The sequence below is a fragment of the Lineus longissimus genome, chromosome 9 (genome assembly GCF_910592395.1).
Source record: "Lineus longissimus chromosome 9, tnLinLong1.2, whole genome shotgun sequence".
In the NCBI taxonomy this organism is placed as follows: Eukaryota; Metazoa; Nemertea; class Pilidiophora; order Heteronemertea; family Lineidae; genus Lineus; species Lineus longissimus.
The window spans coordinates 17,700,899-17,726,335 of NC_088316.1; the positions used below are offsets into that span (position 1 = coordinate 17,700,899).

Consider the following 25,437-nt stretch of genomic DNA (forward strand, 5'->3'; position numbering starts at 1 on the left):
AACAAACAAAAACGAAACAATTTATAATTTTCCTTTGTATATTTTTTGTAAAATATAAATGTTACATTTATACATTATAACTTATTCTAAGTCAGAAGAGGAACAAGGAAGTTAACACTTACTGGATGGAAAGTTTAAAGGTTTATACAAGTAAGTAGGTAGATTTACCTAAGGTCTACACCATTCGTTTACATTGTTTTTGTCTGTAAAGGTACAATCGGTGAACGCAACAGCGATGTTGAAATAAATATTCAATTTGTATTTACATGATTGAAAATCTCAAATTTAATTTCGAATTTCGAGTTTCGAACAAACGGCGTAGACCTTAAAGGCAGACTATTGTCCAGAACTAGTTCAACATCCGTTTAAAATCAAAAGAAGTAAGTCCAGGTATGGTGACCGCAGCTTCTCATGCTGTGGCCCATACCTGTGGAACAAACTTCCTGTTTCCGTCAGGGCTCTACCAGAAACATCATTTAAGAGGCAACTCAAAACTACCTTGTTTGAGGACTATTTAGGGGGGGTGGCGCCTTGAGCGTGGTGGACCACGGAAAGGCGCCCAATATAAGTTTTTCAATTCATTCATTCATTCATTCATTCATTCATTCATCCGTGAATTGACAGATAGGCATCACTACTATCGCAATATGGTACTGACAATGAAATTACGTACAGAATTTGACATACCTCACCAAGGCAGCTAAGATAACTAAAAATTCTCTCTTCAAATCTGAAGGAATGTTGTTTAAAACCGTACAAATTGTACCCTTTCATGAAGGGTGTTATCAACCAAATCATATACAAGTGAGTATTCAAATATAACTGACCCCAGAAACTTTTCACTTACATTGGCACCCTCACCCAATAAAACAAACCAGTCAGAACAATAGCCTATAATTCTCTCTCATTCAAAATGCTGAATCTTTCAATATCTGGAGGAAATGAGTTAATTCTTTCAGTCAAAAGGGTCTTTAATTAAACTTTGTAGAACTTCTACATGGACAATCTTTTAAAACCAAAATAATGTGCTAAAAATCTGTTGATTTTATTCAAAACACTACTAAAATGAACACATCTCAATTATGAAACAAAGACAATACTCTGTGATGGTCACATTTCTACATTTCAAGACCCTTCCACTGTTAAACTAGACATGAAATGCTATAGACTTCATTCGTTACCATAAAAATACAAATACACAGATAAAATAATAATGATAATTACATGATCGTAAGAATGGGAAAACCCAACAGAATGATAAAACCCACCCCCTACAGAAACGAGACATTCATTAGAAGAGACAATATGCCCTCCTCAAAATCGCACAGTTGCATCCCTCCATTTAGATTTGACTGTAGATGGTTGATAAAAGCCCCACTTCTTTCAGTCTGAAAATATCTTCATGAAGTTGACAAAAACGTGCAACATGCCAGACTTCCATTTCAGGTCACTACAAAAGGGTATCTGCATCCGATTAGGTGGCACTGACTTTCATCAGGGCAGGCCTCAAACCTCAGAGAAAAATGACAACACATTGATGTCACAACAATATAATACCGTAGTGACAGTCAGTGCCACGCAGCGGCTGGTGCCCTATGGTATACAATTGTTCAAATGGATATCATCTGTTGTCTAGTATACATAATAAGGATTTACATTTTATGATAATAGTCCTATGGGCAGGAAAACCTCAACTTCACATAAGGGCAAAATAAAGATATTACTTGAAAAACAACCTCCTGACTGGATTGGATTACATGTAACATTGTTTTTAATACATGCAGCAAGGATACATGTAGGTTTCTCTATTGATAATTGCATTGCGTTATGCATGGAATATACATTATGTTACAAAATTTACGTACATGTATGGACTTTGGACGAATTTACAATATTCACAAATATTAGTCAAAATTTCGTCCCATGAGGGGCACGCGTCAACTATAAAATGGGTACAAATGACATCACTTTTACACTATTGGCAACACTTATCCACACATACCACTCATCGAAGCCCTATGATCTATTAATCACAAATTTTTTAAGCAGCTGTTTATTTGTAAAGTGCTTTTGCTAGAAATGACATTCGTAATCGGACCCATCACCTGTGGCGGTCCAAATCACACAGGTTCTGAGGCTCTCCATGAGACAGTCACTGCGGCTCACCTCAAGCTAATCCAAACTAATAAATAATACGTCAGCGTTTTGGATCAACTTAAGGTGTGCCGCACAAAAGTATGATCTTGACAACAGAAAATAACAATGGATGGTTCACTGCAATCCTCATCAACTTTAGGACGGATTCGACCCATCACTCTCTGAAAAACTGGACAAGAAAACCTTTCAAAACAAATAGTGCAGTACAAATTGGCAACCAGAGGCAGTTATATAATACCAAAATGAACATCAAGTCTACAATACACATACATTTCTAAACTTCTCTCAAAACAGCCCAAGTCTTTTCGAGTATCATTTCAAGCCCTGAATTTACTGATTATCAAAGTTTACCTAAACATTCTCATCAGACTGATATCTTTTCTGTTGTCATGATGCTAAGAATATAAAATTCACTCTGTACACACTGTACATTTAAAACCCAAATATGTACCAACCCGATACATGTAGCACATATCCACAATTCAATAAGCTTCAATAAAAGCTTTGAAGCTGGTCAAAACAACACTCATGAGAAACAGGAGAAAGTTCCAGATTGAATTCCTCCTCCCCCATTGAATATATATTTCAAGCCTGATGACTATTTGGTATAACAATATTATTTTTTTCTCTCAAGTTCACCATTAATTAGATATAATATCCAACCTATGTTGCATACTGAACGATAGTTCCTGGTACCGTACCTTGAGGAATTTCTTTGCTTTCCTTTAGCACAGCACTGGAATACCCCTTACACCTGCATTCATTCCATAATACCAACACTGCCTTTCAAACAAAACCTTCAAACCAAAATCCATTTCTCATAATCACTGATCAGGCGAAGACAGCCAACAGTCCCTGTTAGCAGATGACCAAGTTTAGCATGGACGACGCTTCGTGACAGAATCACCGAGACAAGGAAGATGCTCGTAAAGAGCTGAACAAGATAGAAACCAGCGGATTGATGTCACCCCGTTTAGCCATGATCTTCCAGCAGTGTGTCATGTGGTGCCTGTGGGTCCGTGCCTTGTGAGACCGGTGTCTCCTCTCCCTCCTTCAGAATGACCGGGATGTTCATGTTGACTGTTGTGAAGAACGCCATCTTCTCTCTGAAAACAAAACAAAACTTCTTAGCAAGTCAAAGAAATCAAACCAAGGACATTATTTACTGCAAGGATACCTTGATATCTTTGAACCATTATACAAAAGCCTCTAAGGTCAGATGATGTCTGCCAGAGCATGATCTGAACCCACCTGAACAATCGCTCATCCTTCTTCTGCTTATTTCTCCGCTGGAAGCGATGAACCTCCTTGCTGACACGTCTTAACAACTTAACAATCTTCTTCTGATAGACACCTTGCCCATCACCGACCTGCTCCTTCTTTTGCTGCAAGATAAGATACACTGTTTAGCAACCAAAAACACAAGCAAGTCTCCTCAGGAGGATGACTTAATGCACCCTGCAACATTCGTTGATCAGTTATCTTTCTGGTGCCATTTGCTTCGGAAATGAGTAAGTACATTGTATTCCTAAAGTATTGAGATTACTACTCACCAGTTTCTCAGCTTCGTTGAGGAGCTCCTGTAGCTTTTCATTGTCAGTGAACCAGCCGGGCAATTCTCCTTCTCCTGAAGTAAAAGAAATAAATACTTCATTGATGGCTCTGGTGTACTATAGACATGGGCAGGTAATTAAAATAACGATTTGAGCAGTTTGACCCACTTACTTGTTGTAAAAGTTTGAGTTTACTTGTTGTAAAAGGTGGAGCTTAAAGACTCTGCTTACCTCTCGTTTTAGTATCTTTCATCATTCCCACCAGCTCTCTTAACCGGGCGATCTCATCCTGAAGATGACTCAGCTTGGTCTCGGATGCCTGAAGATCTAACTCGAGGTCGAGACTTGTCCGCACTTTACCATGATCTTTGGGAGTATGATGATGTGGTGGTGGAATGGCACTCGGCGTCTGCAGGGAAAACAAGCATGTGAGAATTTGAAACGGTGGCATCAGAAAGATAACTGATCACTTACTTGGTAACCATTTTGATTAAAAGTGAAGTGTCAAACCCACAACACTCAGTTCATGGGTTCAACAACTGAACCACTTGACCATGGCATTCCTCCATTCAGGTTTGATGCTTACCCTTTTCCATCTCAAACTTCTCCTCTCCACGGCATTCCGTTGGAATGGTCCTCGCCGATAGAGTGGTACAGAACTGTCACTACCACGACGATTCAGCTGAAACAAGACACAAGATTAACCTTAGAAATTGTGAATAAGAGCACTCTCTACACTATTAAGATCAACAACAGATATTAATCCGCGTTCCTCCTTTTGGTGTCATAACAGCGACCATCCTCCACCTCGAAAATCTCTCTCACCTTCTCTGAAGAGCTAAACAAACACAAGGCTAAATCTGAGAGTTTCAAGACAAAACCGGTACCTTGCATCTGTAATCTCCTTCCAATCTCCCACCCGTAGGTGAGAATGTCTGTGATCGTCGTATTGCGCTCCCTCTCATTGTCTCTTCAGACCTCTTGCGTTCCCAGCCACGATATTCACCCTCTGTATTAGTCTCTGCATCACACAGCACAGACGCCTCTTCCTCCTGGAAAGTGTCCTCAGGTGCTTCAGGGATGACGGGCGTTTGCGGTGGAGAATCCTAAAAAGGGCAAGGTGGAAAACTATGATATATGCTATTCATCATAGCCAACACTTGGTCATAGAAGGCAACACGATCTTGTTACATCAGTTCAACATCAATTGTAGCATAGGTGCACATCAAAATAACTCACCAAGGCATCTTGCGAATCCTGTCCTTCGTCAACATCGTCGTCATCTTCACTGCTGCTGATATCATCCTCGTCATCAGAGTTATCAACAAAGTGCTGCGCCATCTCCTCCAATCCTTGGTTCCGCGTCAATGTTGACGTTCCCGACGAGATAACCGTTGACTCATCACTACTCTCCTCCCTTAGACTGGCGACAATGGGATGTAACCGTATCTCCTTTTGCCTCTCACTTTCACACGTTGATAGACCAGGAGAAACTGTACGATTGTCTCCTCCCTCACTTTTTGATTCTTTGGGATTCTTTTCTGGTTGCGAGTCAATGGAATCTTTCTCAGAACTCGTTGACACTCTTTCTTTCCGCCTCAAGGTACTCTCTGCTTCCATGAACCGAAAACTTAGCACATTATACCACTTCTGGGAGACTAACTTGGGCTCAAAGTCAGCAAGGCTCACCTGCACGGAACCCTGAAAATGTCAAAAGAACCATTGGTGAATTGAAATCAAACTCTACTGTTTTGTTGTCCTGCACTCTAGTATGTTTTGCCTGTACGTACTTGAAGGGCAAAGGAAAGCTCTACTGAAAAAGATGTCAAGGGTTGTGCAATTAAGTCTGCTCGAGGGGAAATTCTCCCTGCTATTGCAGCATGGAGATGTTGGCCAGCAGTAAATCATTCGTCCAACTATAATCAGCAGTTGAGAACCATCACTGGAGATGTTGTGCAAGGAACGGCAGTAATACAACATGATACTTACCAAACATTCCTCTAAAGCAGGTTCACGAACACACCAGATATTGACCTGCAGAATCTTGTGGAAGAGTTTATTTTCAGATACAGGAACGCGGAACACTTGGTCAAACTTTGGATTGTCCAGATTCTTTGATAGCGATGTGACCAATGATGCGTTGACACCGGGGGAGGATGGTAGCAAAGCTGCCTTTATACACCTGGAGGGGGGAAGAAATCAGAAAGGGTGAAATATGTGACATGATTACTGATGTCAAACTTCAGGGCCGCACATGGAAATACCTCTACTGCCTAACATTCCACGAGCTGATTTTTGAGGGATGTAAAAAAAAGGCTTTTTCGGACTCATCAAGAGCAAACAACAGGTCATTTTCAACCATAAAAATCTTCCCAGAAACTGAAATCTCTGGAATTTTGTAAGAATCTTATTCATGATACTTACACTTTTGAACGTTCAGCAAATGCCAGAGCTGCTAGGTTCCTTGCTTGCTCGATGCTGATGTGGAGTTTGCTGTCTAAACGGTCAAACCTGGAACAAAAAACATACACCCATCTCGTTAGAATGCCTCTCGAAGTTGTTCTGATGCTTTTGTATCCTAACCAGTCTACCAACACACTTTAGCCTGTTACTCCAGTGCACCGCAGACTACAATATCTACTGCATGCAAGAAGAATTACTGCCAGACTCGTGGCTCAGACAATAGTTGAAAGCAATACTTACTTGAGGCCTATTTGCACCTGAGCTGACTCCAGATTCATCTCCAGTACATCAACGAGGTGACTTGGTCGTTTAATACTTGCTTCGAACACACCGCTGTCACCTGCAACCGATTCGTCACTTACTGCCGCCGAAACACTCCGCGTGTTCCCACCAGAATTATTGCACACACCAGAACTGTCCTCGCTTATCGGACTCAGCGGAGCATTAATGGCCGTCTCTGAATTGTCTGCACCAATGAAACGAGACCTTAATACTGAACTGTGGGGAAAAGAGTCAGGAGTCTCTGAATGAGAAGTTTGCATTACCGGAATTTCTGAACTCATACCGGGTATCGCAACTTCTGAAGCAGACACAGGATTTGGCACCTGGTCTGTAATACTTTGAATTTGTGAGAGACTTTCTTGGAAGTTCTCAATGTTTTGATCTTCTGAGTCGTGGGGAATTTGTGGTGCGTGACGGTGATTCATATGTTGCTCGTAGCTCGGCGGGGGGCCGATATCGTATGGTGAAATCGGAGGTGACAATGAGGACAGTGACGATGACATGGGAGACATTAGGGAGGGATTTGAACCAGTGACACTAGCATCACCTGTTGGTGACATCAGGGAGGGATTTGAACCAGTGACACCCGTGCTGCCTATCCGTGAAGGCCTCATTCCTCCAAGGGCTCTGGTATACGAGGACTGTAAATTGATATTTTCGCTGGAACCAGTTGCTTGCATTTCGATGATTGGTGATATGCTGTGTCCTTGGAGTAAGTTATAAATCCGATTCAAGTCCTGAAGATTTGTCTCACTCGACAGAGAATGACCATAAATGTCCGTGAAGTTTAAGGAGTTGAGGGAACCACGACTACTTGCAGAGAGTGACCCTAAAGAGCCCAGGCTTGATCCTGAGGATGCCGACAGTGTGCTCAGGGACAAGCTGAAAACAGAAAAAAGAATTAGACAAGGCTGTGAAAGTCAAAAACCAAAAGGCCACAAAACTGGGTGAAAGAGTCATCATATGGAAACCTGATACCTCAAGAGGTGACAGGTGCTGCTGTTTTCACCCTGATAGCCCATACATTCAGCACTGCATAACTTCTACAAAACAGTGAAGTACAGCCGATGATGTCTTTTCGATTAACTAGCAATCAGAGGTCCCACAAAGACATTTAGACATCTAGGCATTTACTAACCTCCTAAGTTGAGACTCTAAGTAAGATGCCTGCTTTATAGCCTCATCCAATTTCCGTTTGGTTGTGGACTTCTTTTCTTGTAATTTTAACCTGAAATTGAAAGTCAGTTAAAAATACAGCAGCAATATGCAATGAACAAGGTGGTACCAATATCTTCATTTCACCGAAAGTGGCCATGTTCTGTTTTTTTTATACATCCCCCTTCATAATCATCTTGAACATCCAGCTTTGAGGACATGGCAAAGTTATTTACCTATCAGCAATCTGTTTACTCGAAATCTGCATGGCCATATTGAGATCCCTCTCCAACTGACAGATCTGTAACTCGATCCCATGGATCTCCTCCTCACCACGCCCCTTAACGTTGATGCTACGCAGCTCTCTCATAAGCTGCTCCTTCTCCTGGATGAGGAGCAGGTGGTCCTTGTCAGACTCAGTCTGTCCTGGGATGACCTGAAAACACAATGAACATATCTCAAGACAAAACCAGGGTTGCCTGACTCAGCCACGGTGGATGGTGAACCATCTTGTCATAGAAGGCAATGCAGACAATTCGTTTTCAAACTGGAGTTCTTTCTGAGCATAGCTTTTAATCTCTGAATGGCTGAAGAAAGAAGTCGTAAAGGTCTCGAAAATGAGAGGGGAGGGGACACAAGATAGCAAGTTGACAGTTGACATGAGGACTTACGTCTTCCTCTATGCCTGCTAACTGTAATGACAGGCTGTTCACCTTCTTCTTGGCTTCATCGTAGACTAACCGCATGCGGGCAATTTCAGCCAGGCGTGCACCACTTGGAAGACCCTACAAGAAAGCAACAGATTATGAGGTTGGTTCTATATCAGAAACTTTCCTTTGTTGTCTGTAACATTCGTGGCATGTTTCATATACACACTCGAGAGTTAAAGAATGTATAGACTTGCAGGCAACAGAGCATGTTACTCTTGACCAGAACTGTTACGGGGCACTTAAAAAATACAGTACCTCTCCAGTCAGATCTGTTTGTGAGGCTGTGTTACTGACTTCCCGTGGCAACGACAGGAGAGAGACATCAGGGGATGAGCCACCTTGGAGCTTGTTGGTCAAGATGTCATCCTTTAACTGGGCAAGACGCTGAAATTAGCAAGATACATCAAATGTTAAACACCTTTAAAAGTTCATTTTCAACTTCGATAATACCTCTTAGAGTGAATGGCAACTCTATCATCATAATCATCATGGACACCTGAAAATATAGCTCACTGGCATGGTATCGTGGTAGCCATTGATGTGAGGCCATTACTAAGGTGCTACTCTTATCCTTTACCTTGGTCACGGTGCACCGGCTTGTGTGCTCGAAAAATTTACCTGCATCAGATCTTGTTTCTCTTTCTCTCCTGTGGAGAGAGATTTCTGAATTGTTCTAATTTTGTCAAGCATCGACCTGGCTGTGTGGATATTATAGACTTCCTGGTCGCCTGTCATCTTCTGGTCAACTCTGAAAAAAGCCAAATGTAACTAAGTGCTGATCGCCTAACTTGGGGGGGGGGGGTAAGCCGGTGTTACATTGACCAATTCATTGGGTACAAAGACATCAATACCACACATACACACGGATTAATTAGTTTATTACATAATTCTTATTTCAATATTTGTAGTAATCTGTTGACACTAGCTGCTAAATTATGCACAAGACACCCAAACATGTAGTGACCCAAAAGTGCCTCTTTTCAACCATAAGACGCTGTGCCACACATTTTGTATACAACTGAAACAAAGTGTGAGCCGTGGTTGCAACAGAGATTGGATATTGTTCAAAATATTTGCACCAGAATATTTCCCAAAAGGGCTAACTAGGTGAAGGTCAACAATACAGCATATGTGTCGCTTGTACAGAGGTTTTACTGTCTCGATTCTAAGTGACCTGGAATTCGCCAAGAGGAATTCCATTCAATAACAAGCAACAATCATATCCACTCAATTCAGGCCTTAGGTGTCAAGTTATATTGACTCATCAAAAGAAAGAGGCGCAGAAAATATTCATGAATTTGAAAGCTTTATGTTCAATTCCGTGTTGTGTTGACAGGCTTGTCATCAGTGACTGAGGATTCGAACTGAATTTTGAACTCCAAAGTACATGTAGGCCTAAATATAAATTCATTTCTTGCCTTTTTTGTGGCAAAGGAGTTGGGAAGTTAAAGGAGTTGGGCAACCTACCGTGTCAACGTCTCAACTCCCTTTTCCTTGTACTGCATCTCTGCCCTGATCTGCTCCAACTCTTGCTTCAATCGTGCCACACGATTCTTGGCAAGCGCAACATCTGATTTAAGTAGGTCCGGATCGTATTTTGTGCTTCCTACACTTGAATTGGAATTGACTGAAAATTAAAAATGTTAAATTTTTTTTTGAGAAGCGGGTAGATGATCCGGACACCTGACTGAAATTACATCCAAAATTCTGTATTTTTTGTCTCTTCAAGCAGTCATGCTCAGACAACCATGGACCGCCCGCCTGCCACTAATTCAAGAACAAAGGTTGGGAAAATGAGAATTTTTAACTTACGACTTGTTCTTGATGACTTCCATCCGGCCAGGGTGTCATGAAGGTGGTGATATTCATCCTGGGCAAGGATCAATCTTTGTTCCTTCACCGTGTATATCTCTTTTTTGGCCTGAAATGAGTATGATTGATGCAGAATGATTTTAAAAGTCTGTTAGTTCTAGCTAAAAATAGGGTAAAAACTAATTTTAAATTTTCAACTCCTTGAAAATAATGGTTGCATCAACTATGAGGTATTGATAAACTGTAAACAAGGACATTTTTGTTTTAGAATAGTCAAAAAAGATTTCAGATTCGTAAAGTAATGAACTTGAACTTGTTGAGGAATGTCAACCAATCTTACCGCCAAATCTTCATTTGCGGTGACTAGGTATTCCTTCAACATTTGTTCCTGCTGAGTTCTCCATTGTAGCCTTGGGTCTTCAAGTTGAGTAGTTTCTGTAAAAGAACATGACATATTGCAATTGGAATCCAGCTCGCAAAAAAGGCACCAGAATCTATGGGTATTGCACATACAGGAGACAAAGCTGCTTCAAAGTATACTCCTGGTCAAAAAATATCATGCCACCTTTAAAACTACTTCATGATGAGATTTTTTCTGCAGCGTCCTTCCGGCACAATTGTAAATGTAATGTAACGTTTAGCATCAAAATGCATCATGATGCTGCCATATGTACAAATCGTGACAAGCCCTAAAAAGCTTCTTCTGGACACCACCTCCTGGACTGGTGTGTCAGTATTTGACCGGGATACTTACGATTTAAGTGATTGATAAAGTATGTGCCGACATTTGGATCAACAATCTCTTCCCAGCCAAGAGGCAACTCATCTCCAACGCAATCAGCAAAACTCTTGGGCTTTGTCAATCTGAAAAGGCAGCATTCAATATCATCAGAAAAGAACCAAAGAACTTCTTTTTCAGACTGTCCTAGGGGACTGATTGTACATGTAGTTGGGGATGGGTTGTCCTCGGAGACAGGTTCTTCAAAGACATGTACATGTAGGGATGGGGGAGGGGGGAGGGGGCACTACATGTACATTAAGGCTTACTGGCCAGTGGGGGCGAGGAAGAGCATCACTTTTTGGCCCTAAAAGGGCCCAAGTCCGCATTAAAAACACATTTTTGATAATGTCTGAGGGGGTTCACATCAATTATTCCTACAACAGCAATTTCTGCAGAGGGTCAGACAATATTTGTTGGTAAACAATGCCCCTGCTCGAGAAAACCCTGCCATAGTCTTGTTCATGTATACAAAGGTATGTTCAAGGCTTTAGTTCAAACTTGGGTGATTAAAATTCCTTAATGCACATACATATGAAAGTTTCTCAGCAAGAATGGAGGCCTAACAAAAACACCAGAATAGACATAAGATTTCCAAGGCCTCAGACATACATTGTAGCTTATTGTGATGCGATAAAGCCATGGATAATATTACATGGCTAAACATAAACAAAGGGCTTTAAAATCTGGTCATTCATTCAACATTTCTAATGCTTGGTCACACGAGCCTGTCACAGACTGACAGAGCCACATACGAAGCCAACCATTCCATTGACTGAACTGAAATACATTAGCCTTTGACTTGGTAACATTAGGCGGTCACATCTGAAGGGGGGCAATGCAACCTGAAATTTGCCCTGAAACCACATAATTAGTAAATTACTGTGAAGTGCAATAGCAACAGGTAATTTGGATAGTGAAGTCACTATAGTTTCACCATTAACACAAGGACCAAAAAAGGCGTGTAGGCCTACTGCTTATCGTTTTAGACCACAGATCATGTCATATAAAGCATGACCTAGCAAAGGGGTTGGATGAATTAATTCGATCTTCCTCATACAGAAGAAGTTTGATGCTATTGCTATGATCATGCCTTGTGCAGGCAGAGTTATTTTAGATATTCAAAGGCCGTTTTGCCAAAGTTTGTTTGGGTGCTGTCCAATCACACGTTTCACCTGAAACAAAGGGTTACACTCACAGTGGCATATGACATTGTCCGAAGTAAATTCATCTTGACTTTAGTCTTTATGATTATAAGACTTCTGACATGCTGTCAAGCGCATTTGTTTTCTTTTGGCTCTGATTTGTCTTGTTCAAAACAACTGTCCACTGTCATTGGAATTTGGAGCAAAATTCAGTAGGCATGGCAAGGTCGAACGCTGCCACTAGACAGACTGGTTGTACTGCTCTACTGAGTACTCTATGGCCTCCCTGGCTGAGGTGGCAGGCCCTTACAGAATGGCAATAAATAACTTTAGGACTGAATGAACTATCATTCTCTTCGTAACTCAGCTCTTCCTGAAAATTGAAATCCAAGCAGGAGGGCTTTCCTTTTTACACAAAAGCCTAAAGGTGTTACTGCATGAATCATAGTGTATCCTGTACACATTGTCAGATTGTGTACATTATGCATTGGCAACATTGTATTCAGCTATTTTACTCACCTATCTCGCGGGTCTATCCACGATGTTTTCCGAGTATTATGATCGATATAAAATAATTTTCCATCGTAATCACTTACTACTTCCCAGCCACTAGGCAGTGGTAATTCCCCATGCCTATTTCGGGGCATGTTAGGTGAAAAATCTGAGTAAAATAGTACAAATCTCCCACTTTCATGACGATACCTCCATTTTGTTATAACTGATTTGCATACGGATTCACACGAAGTAGCCTCGTCTGAAATCGGGAGCCAATCAAATGGTCGTATCTTAATTGGCAATTATTAAATGCTTGGAACAGCCTGTGGAATGTCAGTGCTATTTACATCACAATGCTCATACCAAACTTAGCTGTTGAATTCCCTGAGGTCCACAGGCCATTTCTACAGGGTGGCCCAGAACTTTTTTCCCTCACACAATGGATACACAATAGAATTCTATTGTGCAGGGGGAAAAAATTCTGGGCCACCCTGTAGTTAACAAAAGGCTCACACAAAAATCCATTTTTCACGAGGCCCTCAAAAGAAACCTTAATAACAAAGTTCATTGCGACTTAGGCCGTTCTTTTTGATTAACGAGGAAGGACAATGTGAATGTCACAATCATGCCGTGGTGGTACTGCTCGCCTACAATGACTGAGGACATAAAGGGAGGGTATGTAATATGGACAATGTCACAACCAACTTTGTGACTGAAGCTGTGGGAGTTGTGCTATATCAGTTGTTGGGAAGGCCACAGTAATGCAGGTTTGGCTACAGCCTAAAGACTTGGTTGGCAAAGTCACAGCCAAATGGAGCAGTCTCCTGGTGGAACACAAAGTCCCAACCAACCCAAGTGGGGGAGATATCATACAGAAGACACAGTGATCAATAATTAGACTTGAATGACATTTATTTTAAATCCATGATACTACAACAATCAGACAACCACTGACAGCAGATGGCGGTACATGATTATGGGCGGTGCCAGTTCACTGGTTATAATGCAGCTTTCACTAGCAACACTTAATACAGGAAAAACACCATGCAATATTTTCAGGGCAGAAAGGTGATTCATAATGATGAACAGCTTGTGACGCATCATAGTTATGTACGTCACACACCTCACTATACAGACATCACAGTTAGTCAACCACACTACTTGTCTATATACATAACAAATTTAGCAAAAGAGCAATTGCCAGGCCCGGCCTAAGTTATCCAACACGATCATATGGCCCTTGGTAACTTGTCAGTTCAAATTGTCTAGAGATACAATCGACAGTCATTTGAAGACTGAGGTTGGCAACATCACAGTGCAAAATGAAGCAGAGTTCAAGAGATCGATTGTGACTGTCCTCTTGGTTTGGAAAGTTTTCTTCTGGCTGGCATTCTTGTCAATGTCTGGAAACTTTACAACAATGATCTGCTCTACACCCCTCATCTCCATATCTGTGGACTCCACGCTACCGATGAAATACATGGTGGAGTCATGAAAGGTCAAGCCGCGGACTGGGCCAGGGTGCTGCCATGACTCCACCTGTTGTATCCAATCACCAGTTGTGAGATCACAAACGAACAAAGTATGCGCATGTAGGGACCTTTTCCCACCAAAGACAAATATTTTGTCTACAGTAACGTACATCCCATGGTTTTCCAAACATACCGGCATGCTGGTCAATTCTTGCCATATATCTGTCTCCGGGCTGTACGCAAACACTTTATAGCTGACTGAGTCATTTATGCCTTTGCCTCCGGTAACAAAGATACGATCTTGTTCATCACATGTCGCAGCCGTGTGATTTTGACGCCGTTCTGGCATCCGATTTTTCTTTTCCCAGGCGTTGGTTGAAATGTTAAACGCATCCATCGAGCGCATTGTGTGTCCGTCACCGTCATGACCACCAATGGCGTAAATGTAGCCATTTTTGTAGGTCAAGCAAAAGTTTTTTCTTGGCTTACTCATAGGTGGCAGTGGCATCCAATTGTCAAATCTTGGATCATACCTCTGAAAAGTCGAAGACGCCAATGAACTATAGTTGCCCAACTTGCCACCACAGGCATACAGAAAGTTGTTTACAACGATGACACACGGGTTGTACTGTTTGACAGGGCAGTCTTGTAAAATAGATGTCTTCTCATTGTTTAGACTATATGCAGTGATACGTTGCTCCTCGATGCGGACAAGACATGGTTGGTCCGAGCGAACCTGTGTGGATGCTGACTGAAGCAAGGGCTGCATGACTGGTTGCAAGTGGTAATCCTTTGCCGACATCACCAACTGTAGACATTCCTTACTTTCGTTTATGAGGGCGAAGCTTCCAACTTGTTTGATTAGTTCGTTAACGGACATCAACGAGAATCGCACATTGCTTAAAAGTGGCACAGCAAACTGCTTACGGTCATCACTGTCATACATAATCCATCGCAAAACTAGTTCAAACAAGCAATACTCCGATGAAATCTTCAAACAATTGCTTTGTAAAAGTTGCGCTAATTCCGAGTCGGTGAGTTTAAAGTACTGTTCTGACATTGCAAATTTCTCAAACTCCTCCAACATAAATGCAGTCGCAAAGTCCTTCACTTTATCCAAAGAATACAGCTCACCGAGTCTAAAGATGTCAATACAGTTATCAGTGGACATGCAGCGCTTCAGGTAACTTGCACACAAACTAATTGCTTCCTCACTCTGAAAATGGGATGCGGCACCGAGGACGTCAGAAACATTATCCAAGTCAAGGAGAAGGCCTCCACTGTATGCAAAAGAGACCATGGCTTTAAGTCCAACACCACTCACACCGTGAAGTTCGATGAAATCTTGTTTACTCTCCCGGAATTCACAGGTGAACATTGTACAAAAGTAGTCACTAAAGACGGCCATGACGACCTTATGAACACGAATCGAGACATCCCCTGCTTTGAGTGTGACATCACAGAGTTGGTCTGTTTGTTGTAGTTTGGAGAGTCTTTGGAACGCATCAGTTGTGTAGCGGTTCGTCACACATCCAAGGAGGTTAGCAGTTGCTCCACTTGTCCCAGCAGCTGGGCTGTCCGACTCGAGATCTGCCATTTTCAGCTGCGCCAGTCATCAGGGTGAATATCTCTGTGCAACCTAAGAAGAAACAATGACCATGAGTTAGAGTAATCACCCTAACAAATTGCAAGTCATTGGGTTGATCTGATTGGAGGCGACACAATGATAAAGACGACAATGTCACAACCAGGTTTTTGTCTCATGTCTGTCACCTGGTCCAGGCTCTCCCTCTGCTATATATGGAAGGTCGCCATCATTTCACCCATCAATTCAATCCACTGACTTTGGTGCTCAGTGGAGCCTATATTCTAATTACAGCACGATGTGTCGAACATAATTTGTGAAATTCGGATTCTGATTACCTAATCTGGAGTTTTTGTCGGTAAAATAATGCAGATCTTGCTTTCTTTCAGCTATGTACATCAATGTACAGGGATGTACAGAGATACATTGTAGATCACTGGAGTTGGCCTCGATTGTGTGGAACTTGACGCACGCCACATTAAACAGCGTTCTAAATTTGTAAAAATGATTAAACACTTCATAACGTCGATAGAAATAGATTTTAGAGAACTCTGATTGGGACGGAGAGTAAGTGCAATATTTTAATTTTCCATCGAAGTATGTTATTAACGTATCGAGGTCTGTCATCTGACTACTAGCTTTCAGTATATGTTTGTGAATTTGGTAAATTTGTGAATTTGGTAAATTTTATGATAGCATAAAATCAATGTATAAAAAAGTCAATCTGTGTGCCAAATCCTCAAACAAGTTATCTAACTCTTTCCCTTCTGCTATAGGGGTACACCAAGGAGATGTCCTTAGTCCAAATCTTTTTAAGATTTTCATAAATGACCTAGAAAGTCTACTTGATGACTCTAGTGATCCTGTCTCCTTAAAAGATCTCAAGCTGCACTGCCTTATGTATGCTGACGATATTGTTATACTCTCAGAAACTGCCAGCGGTCTCCAAAAAGCTTTGAATGGCTTGAATAATTTCTGCTCCTCTTGGGGTATGACTATAAATGTTAAGAAGACAAAAGTTCTCATATTTAATAAGGCAGGAAGAATTGATAAATCTGTCTTCATGATTGGTCAACACCAGCTGGAAAATGTTGGTAAATACAAATATCTTGGTATTACTTTTCAAGCCTCCGGCGTTTTTGCTGAGGCAAAGCGTGATCTTCATAACAAAGCCCTTAAAGCTTTTTTTAAATTAAGGCGTATCTTTAGCTCTCAGCTTCCAAATGTCTCAACCTTACTCCATATATTTGACCACACTATACAGCCAATACTTTTATATGGCAGTGATATTTGGGGATGTTTTAACCCTATGTCCTCAAAAGTTAAAAGAGAGAGAGAATTTAAGATTGATAAGGGATTCGAAAATCTCCCCTGTGAGAACCTTCACATGAAGTTCTGTAAATATGTACTGGGTGTTAACACAAATGCCACAAATCTGGCCGTGTATGGCGAGTTGGGCAGACATCCACTGTATTTAATGATAGCCAAATCTATGTTCTCTTTCTGGCTAAGGCTTGAATCCTTGTCTCTCAACACAGTGGATGGGGAAATTAGTTCGAAGTCTATTTTAACCAGTGCCTTACAAGTTAGTAAGGATCTAGACAACAAAGGAAAACAGTCTTGGTTTTCTTGTATAAAATTTATTTGTGGTTGTCTGAATCTGGATGCAAACAATGCTGAAAGTGTTTCAACCTCCAGTCTTGTTCATAAATTAGGTGAAGAATTTTACAGAAAGTGGAAGCTAGAAATTTGGGATGATTCTCGGAATCCAAATGCTAAAAACAAATTACGCACTTATAGGTCCTTCAAAACGCAACTCTGCTGTGAGAAATATCTGACTTCAATTTCAAGTTTTTCTTTAAGAAGATCCCTTTGTTGTTTCCGCATTAGCTGTCACGATCTAGCCATTGAAAGAGGTAGATACAAAAAACTTAAAGTTGAAGAGAGGGTGTGTTCTTGTGATGGGACTTCAATAGAAGACGAGGTTCACTTTCTAACTGCCTGCCCAAAATATGATGCTTCAAGGAACGATTTTTTCTCAGTTATCAATGAGAACAACATCAACTTTTCAGGTCTCTCACCAGGAAATAAGTTTATCTGGCTTCTTTCAAATGAGGACCCTGGAATTTGTCAGAAGCTATCATCATTTTTACAGAAATGCTTTTCTGATCGCATAAAATAAGGACCTCCTCTCTCCCACCTACTAGTATCTACTCCAGGTTTGACCCCGGTAGTAGACTTTATATTGTTACTTTTGTCATGTATCCTTTGTATGTCTTATGTACTTTCAATCAAAATCATTGTATTTCTATTGTACCATGTGTACCTTTGCCCTCCGGGCCTTTTGATTAATAAACTAATTTGAATTTGAATTTGAATTTGAATTTGTACACAAATACACTACAATCTGATGCACTACACTCTTCTGCAGTACTGCATGTACTGTGGCACTGTTGTTTACGGGAACAGTCATAAGAGATGGTTTACAAGTCATGCCCAGCGTGTATGAAACATGTGGGTGTAAACACACTTTTATTAGTTTCAGTCTTCATGCTTTGGGCATTAATTTAGTAGAGTTAGTTCATGAGTAGGCACAGCACCTGGACCTGGACCTTCCCCCTTGGCCTTCCCATCATCCCTTGCCATGTCATGTGACATGCATGCATGTGATCCCATTCTAGTGAAAATTTTGATATATTGTCATGAAGAGCGTCTAGACTGTACATGTGGCTTTCAATTTTTCAGGTGCCATGTGCGAGCAGGTCTTGCGCAGACTGTGGACATCAATTTCCAATTCGAGGGACAAAATTAAAAACTCCTGGTGCGTATGATGAGATGTTCATTTGAATGATGATTGATCGATAATATAAAATAATACATGTGAAGTACACTGAAGATTGTTTCATGTCTCAATCTGTTAAATTTCCTTTCTAGAAAAACAACCAGCATCATCTTCACCTGTTCCTACAGCGCCAAGGAGACAACAAAATGAATCAAAACATCAAAATGACATCAACCACCAACGGAAAAGGCGTGCATCTCTCCGCTCTCGGGAAATGTTGGAGAAAAAGAGGTTAACCATGCAGGCCATAAGAATTGCAGAGAAAGCTAGAGGTGTCAGGAAGGTAGGACATTTTCCAATCATTTAGGGGCATTCAAGAACAGAATTAAGGATGTGTTGTAGTCATAGCTAATCAAAAGTGTCCAATTCTGCATCTCCAGTATGCTCGTTAAATGAGCCAATCAGAGGTTAGTTACACTTTTAGATTTTGCTTTCAGAAGCCAAGTTGATGAATAAGCTCACTTCTCATCATAAACTGGGTTACTTATAATGAGGCAGCCAAGAGAGCAAAAGTCTGAATGAGAGATTGTGTTGTGCCGAAAGTTAGTAAGTCATCACAACCTTTACCAAAACCCGAGACATTAGGCCTTTTTACACGGTGCTGGTTCAAGACAACCCTCCTGAACCGTCACGAGGCGTGTTCGGTTCAGGACGGTTCATTTCGCTTTTACATGGGGACGGTTCGACGATCTGGCCTCGATCCGGCTCCAGGCCGGTTCGTCACTAACATCGTCAATTGGTGGCGCTGATCAATCCTGCTGGCGGTGGAGCTACGAAAATATCACAACAACAAATAATACAAAATGGTTTACGATGGCGCCGGTGAGATGCAGAGTTTTTGCTTTGTACACAGCATTTGTATGGAAAGAAAGCTCTTGCTCTCGATAAATTGAAGATTTCACAGCAGTTTCTTTCCGCGGAAAATTTCATGCCAGGAACACGGCAGCTATTCCCGCGAATGACGTCACGCGAGTACCGTGTGCAAACCGGCTCGGAGCCGGTTCGCTTTTACACGCATAAATAAACCCTCCTCCACCGGCCTACACCGGCCTGCACCGACCCGAGACCGGCGATCGGAACCCGCCTCGGACCAGAAGGGTTCAGGACGGTAGGTTCGCTTTTACACGAGGGAAAATAAACCGGCTGGTACCTGAACTAGTCTCGATCCGGCTTGAACCCGCACCGTGTAAAAACGCCTATTATAATTTGTATTTTTTCATATTCACAGAAAAGAGCAAAGGTCATGAAGGGAACAAGGAAAAATATAAACATCAACATGAGCAAGCGCCCTGGTTTCAAGTTGGATGGCTCCCAAGACAGACGGTATAAGAAGAGTCATCTGATGTATCATAAAGAGAAAGTTGAAATAAGTAAGTGATAAAGAGAAAAACCCACCATCTGACAGAGTTCGTTGCATAAGTGAATGATAAGGTGGTCAAGTGTGGCCTTAACATGATTAAACAAATCAGATTTTGAAACCTTTGTTCTTGGATAACCACCATCAAAAGTCATGACTAATTCCCCTCCTTGTTGAGGGAATGCTATAATAGAATGATAGACAGGAATGATTTTCTGTGTTCCCTATCATAAATTCATGTCCTTCTAGCTGTCAGTTGTATGGAAACACTCAGATAGGGGAACATTAAAAAACCTTGACATAAAATTATGTTGTACACTTTCACTTCAGAACCCCCTAGTCCTGAAGAAGTTGTAGAAGAGAAGGAAAGAATAGACCGGGAAAAGCGAGATCGTGAACAACAAGACCATATTTACAATACATTGCCAGCAGAGAAAGCTCTCCAGTATTCAGTTATTCTTGCAGAGGTGAACAGGAAATACCTCATCCAGAACTTTCAACCATTCTAGCTATCTAAATGGATGGACAAACTTTTAACCAAAACGGCATTTTTTTACAGCAATTCTTAAGGGTTGGGCAGTCCACCGAGACAGGGGTCCTGAGGAAAATGATTGGGAAGATACACTAGTAGAACATCTCTAGAAGGACACAGTTGTGACTGAAAAATGTTGTCCTTATTTCGGCAGTGTCCGGAAGAATTGATGAAGGGATTAAGTTGGAGTGTTTTTTTTCTGCATTTGTGACAAAAGACGTCTTCAGTCTGAGTCGCTCCCAACCTGTATGTCCCTAAATGTTTAATTTGCAATAAATTTGTATTATGCATGTAATTTGTAATGATTTTGTAATAAATGACATATATTATTTAAGTGATTAAGTTGATGTTGATAAGATTTCAGAACATGAGGTCATCTGCATGCGGTCTCTGTAAGGACTAATGGACAACCAGAGGACTTCGCAATGAATGGAAGGTCTTGTGTCACAATGTACATGTATCTGTCCCAAATGATAACATCAAATATGGAAAGTCACAAATCATTCCCATTATCAGACTGGAATGTTCCCATACATGTAATTATTGGATAAGGAATGCCCAAAATGTCCTCAATGTCATCAGATTGTGAATGTCCTTATCAACAGTCCTCGATACTATCAGATTGTGAATGTCTCAAAAGGTGGGTTGTGACATGGCAGAATGGGTGCATGTGATGGGCTGCATGAACAGTACATCTTTGGGCGGTATGCTACATGTATACATTTCTATCTGGTATCCACATGTAACAGGCCTACTCCTGGCCAATTTATGCAAGTTTTACTGTACTTGAAATAATATGTGTACCGAGTGAAGATTTCTCTTCGTCCATTCATCCATCCAAAAATAGAAACAAATAGAGACGTATACATCATGATTGACATTTATTTACAATTTTGGATCCAAAATAGTGCAATACAATGATACACATTTTTAATGCAGAACCATGCACCCACCTGCATCATCTCAGTATCAGTTTCACCCAGCTGTATACTGTGAAGTCCCTTTCACAACCAGGGTTGACTTGAAGATCCCACACTGACAAATCCAGTGAAGATGGAGTTAGTGACTCAAATCTTTAAAATTTTAAATGCTCTTTTGGATAGTGAGCTGGGGCCAAGTTCTTTCATCCACTATCTTAACCATGTCCATATCAAGAGTCACAATAATGTACAGGCAGCAATAAGCCTCATCTCTATCTGATTAACAATGTCTATGTTCCTTAGTGAGCTCAGTAACGTTTCTTCCGTAGAATCTCTGGTTTCCAGTTGATCGGATGGCTCTCCTCTGTCTGAAATTAGTAAAGAGAAAATAAATAAATTGTAACCAACCCTTCTCATCAGCTGCACGTAAAGAACTAACCACAGCCTACATTACTGATAAGGTGCATTATCAAAATAACTAGGCAATCATTGCACTCATAGAGCGTATGCAGCAGATGTAACACTAAGGGGAAGGCATACACAAGTGTTAGGCCCAAAAACTTACTGCAGTATCATCCTCTTTATAAATCTTGATTGTTTTGTCTGCCTCAGCTGTCAGCAGTCGACTTCCACTGTGGTCGAAGCAAACAGTGAAAATACCACTCTCCGAATCTATTGAACCAGGTTGTACTGTCGTCTGGAGGCGCTGGAAGTTGTAGCCAGATTTCCAGTCCCAGAAATGCATGGAACCATTGTCACCTGATAAAGGAAAATGAGCAATGATGTCATGAAACAGGTTAAGACTGACTGTTTTCTAAGAAATTGATCACTAATGGTTGGTTTTCCCCTGCCTCCTAGTGGTGTATGGTGAGACAACCTATACCCCTTGCTAGTTAACAGATCTAATACCAAGAGGGAGGATTCAAGCTCACCAGCTCAAGAAAGTCTCGCCTTGGAGTGCAAGGGGTAATAGACCTTTACCTGCTGAAACGAGGACATTATCTGCATTGACCGCCATGCTGTTGATGATCGCATTGTGCCCGGACATGTTCTGGATGAAGTTGCCATCGGGGAACTTCCATTGTTTTAAATTGTCTGGTGAACCAGAACCGAATGTGTATCTGCAAGAACAAATATTCAATCAATAATCAATCAATTTTAATGTCACCAACCCATTACTTGCTGTCATTACCCTACATTGATAATGTCCCACCTAGTATGCCCAAGTAAGACTTGTCATAATGAGCCATGAGTTATACACTCTCCAATCGTTTTGGTTGAAGAAACTCAATATTTTCCTTCTGGAAGGACTGCCCTTTCATGCACTACAAACATATTGAGGACAAGTACTTTACAAATGGCAACTAACAAAAGAAACTTACTGTGTTGGATGAAGTGTAAGAGCTCGAACACTCTTCTTATGATTGGTTAATGTCACTTTGGACTTCCCGGCCGCCAGATCCCATAATCGTATCGTGCAGTCGTGACTTCCAGTAACAATCTGTGCAAAACAATAGAAACATATAGATATTTCTTACTATTCCCAACCTTAAAGTTTCTGCAAAGCTTTCTACTCTTATAAATTCAAACTTGAATACTCTGTAGAATATTGCAATGCAATGACAATTTGTAACGCTAGCACTGTCCTTGATCATGTAACTCGGAGCCTGTGTTTTGACAAAGCCTTCTCAGCCTCTAACCGCAAGAATATTTACCTGTGGTTCTGCTGCCTGACATCTTACTTCTGCCACCGTGTTTGTGTGACCTGTCAGAGTGAATATACAGGCCTTGGTCCTCATGTCCCAAACTCGAGCAGTGGCATCTCTCGAGCACGTGGTGAGAACGTCTATAGTAGGATGAAGGTCCATGCCATATATAGCACTCAAGTGACCATGGTAGTGTCGGATAGTCTGGAAAAGAAACCATTAGGATTAGGTAAGCAAGATCAGAGGACACTCTTATGTATTGCCCTTTCTTGTTTATTACATTATTGGCGATTGGCAAGAGTGAACAATAAGCATATTGTTTAGCTAGTCTAACATCACCTGATGCCACTCATGACCTTACCTTATTGTATTCAAGATCCCAACATTTGACTTGCTTATCTTCTCCACAAGAAAACAGGTACGGATGACGGGGACTGACGGCCAAGCCTCTTACAGTACTAATGTGACCAGTCAGGGACAACTTCAGGGTGCCGCTAGCAAGATCCCAAATCTGAAAGACACATGATAAAAGATGTTGCGACAAACTAGATATTGTCCGAGTCCTTTGTAACTATAATATCCTGAAATGACTCTAGTGCAGCATCTTTCACAGGCCACTGAAGAAGTCAGTGGCATAGTTCAAGTGGTCAGAGAACTCGGCTCATAATCATGAGGTTGTGGGTTTGACTCTTGGAACAATCAACATGTCTTGTCTTTGTGTCCTTGAGCAACACTTTTAAACGCCCAATGCTTCATCCTTGGAATGACACCAGTAAGACTCACCTTGATAACTCTGTCTGCAGATCCAGTAGCAAACCATTGATTCCCTGGCTCAACAGCTATACACCGCACCCAACCAAGATGACCACTAACAACCCTGTATAATTTCCATGGTGGATGCCAGCTTGGTTTTGGCATTGTTGGAGCTTTTTTCGGTACAAGGGATTGGTTTTTCATCTTATCTACCTGCACCAATGCTTTTGATTGGGCAGGAGGGGGTGGGGCGTATCGTTCTACAGCTCCAGCGTGCTGTTGAATATCTTGAACGCCGGCGGCTTCCAATCTAGAAAAATGAACCAACTTTAGGTCTTATTTACAGAACATATTTACAAATACTCTACAGATGTTATTCACAAGATATTGTATAAAATCAAGAAACAATCACCGAGACTGTGACTTATGGCAGGTTTTTTTGTGAATTCTGCTGATTTTTCAGTTTACCTACCTTTGTTGAGTGCGATATTCTCCACCAATTTGTTGCATGCCATTCATACTTGGATCAGCCTGCTCCATAGTACCATCAGCCAGAGTTACACCAGGTGCTGATGGGAATGGGTGGGTGCCCAACACAGTGGGATCACCATTCTCTGTAACAAAAGATATTAAAAATAAAAATCCAAAATTTTGCACAGCAGTTTGAAGAACATTGATTTTTATTTTCACACATTACAGGGATGCCCTAGTGCTAGTTCAGCATAACTTCTTATGACACTCTTCCTCAAAATGCAGTCTTGATACGTACCCCAGGCATTGTGTTCTCCATAAGGACCTATAGCTTGCTCATCAGAACCGCGAGGTTTTTGCTGCTTAGGATTTGGTAAATGTTCAACCAGACCATACTCGTCTTTAACCTTGCATCGACGTCGAATTTCAGCACTGAAAGAGAAAATTTAAGTGATTTTAATCCGTCCTGGAGTATGAACACAGTGTGACATTTTCAAAAGCACTTAAACTTGACAATTTCCTTTTTTAAAAGAATTGCAAGCATTTTCATGCTGATTTTGTTACAGACTTTCGGTTCATCCAGTTGACCTCTGTGTACAGAAAATATCTTTATCATACAAGAATATGATTTATCAGTCAGACTCAATGGTGTCCTGGAAAAGGTTCTACACTGTAGCCAGTGCTAGCACTAGCTAGTGCTAGCATGCAGCCTACAGTGACTGTAGGCTACATACAATGACATACCTTTTTTCATCAGGAGTTGGGATGTTAGCCTGGTCAGAAATGAACATATCATGTGTCCTCTTCAAAGACCTGAACACCAGGGTATGGACTGAATGCTTCTGTACTTCCTGAAAAAATACCAACACAATTTGTCACATTGTCACAATCAGCAACACAAAGACAACTAAGCATGGGTTTTGTTACAGTGCTGCCCTCTGGGATGAGCATGTTGAACTAAAAGTGAAGTAGAAATGTTTGAAGATTTACCTCCACCATTATTTTACAGGGCTTTCGGTCTAGAATTTAATGTGTCAAGATGAAGGAAGATGTTGTGTGTTCAACGACAACACTTTTCCTATGCGAACACTCCACCGCTGTAGCAGTAAAACAATCTAAATTTGGAAAAAAGGATGGGAAATCGAAAATCACACGTTCAGGACCTCCATGAAACGCGAAATACAATAGCTACTTTTTATGGACTCGGAAGATTTAATCTAACGGTTTTATTGTCTTAGATCAAATAAGG

At 41.2% G+C, this 25,437-nt stretch overlaps 4 protein-coding genes across 4 annotated transcripts; 1 reads left to right on the forward strand and 3 right to left on the reverse strand.

Annotated features, from left to right (window-relative positions):
• Window positions 1-35: 35 nt before the first annotated feature.
• Window positions 36-12,759, reverse strand: LOC135493356 (protein WWC2-like). Its single transcript, XM_064780659.1, has 20 exons — window positions 12,575-12,759; window positions 10,887-10,996; window positions 10,473-10,567; window positions 10,133-10,241; window positions 9,788-9,947; window positions 8,939-9,068; window positions 8,576-8,704; window positions 8,282-8,395; window positions 7,847-8,046; window positions 7,594-7,683; window positions 6,414-7,337; window positions 6,135-6,221; window positions 5,700-5,892; window positions 4,950-5,411; window positions 4,598-4,816; window positions 4,297-4,392; window positions 3,942-4,119; window positions 3,711-3,784; window positions 3,409-3,542; window positions 36-3,263 (listed from the first exon to the last, which is right to left on the reverse strand). Exons 1-20 carry the CDS (start codon window positions 12,700-12,702, stop codon window positions 3,131-3,133), a joined length of 3,765 nt encoding a protein of 1,254 aa, XP_064636729.1. The 5' UTR covers window positions 12,703-12,759; the 3' UTR covers window positions 36-3,130.
• Window positions 12,760-13,437: 678 nt separating this feature from the next.
• On the reverse strand, window positions 13,438-16,033 carry LOC135493383 (kelch-like protein 31). The gene is made up of 2 exons (XM_064780703.1): window positions 15,946-16,033; window positions 13,438-15,661 (listed from the first exon to the last, which is right to left on the reverse strand). The coding sequence occupies exon 2, from the start codon at window positions 15,617-15,619 to the stop codon at window positions 13,835-13,837; it is 1,785 nt and encodes a 594-aa protein (XP_064636773.1). The 5' UTR covers window positions 15,620-15,661; window positions 15,946-16,033; the 3' UTR covers window positions 13,438-13,834.
• A 1,964-nt stretch (window positions 16,034-17,997) lies between these two features.
• On the forward strand, window positions 17,998-20,672 carry LOC135493462 (uncharacterized). The gene is made up of 5 exons (XM_064780825.1): window positions 17,998-18,121; window positions 18,353-18,428; window positions 18,542-18,732; window positions 19,678-19,819; window positions 20,137-20,672. The coding sequence occupies exons 1-5, from the start codon at window positions 18,086-18,088 to the stop codon at window positions 20,313-20,315; spliced, it is 624 nt and encodes a 207-aa protein (XP_064636895.1). The 5' UTR covers window positions 17,998-18,085; the 3' UTR covers window positions 20,316-20,672.
• A 518-nt stretch (window positions 20,673-21,190) lies between these two features.
• LOC135493461 (pleiotropic regulator 1-like) lies at window positions 21,191-25,352 on the reverse strand. Its single transcript, XM_064780824.1, has 11 exons — window positions 25,179-25,352; window positions 24,933-25,039; window positions 24,487-24,620; window positions 24,190-24,331; window positions 23,748-24,027; window positions 23,326-23,475; window positions 22,974-23,168; window positions 22,641-22,759; window positions 22,240-22,379; window positions 21,824-22,017; window positions 21,191-21,626 (listed from the first exon to the last, which is right to left on the reverse strand). Exons 1-11 carry the CDS (start codon window positions 25,185-25,187, stop codon window positions 21,567-21,569), a joined length of 1,530 nt encoding a protein of 509 aa, XP_064636894.1. The 5' UTR covers window positions 25,188-25,352; the 3' UTR covers window positions 21,191-21,566.
• Between the last annotated feature and the right edge of the window lie 85 nt (window positions 25,353-25,437).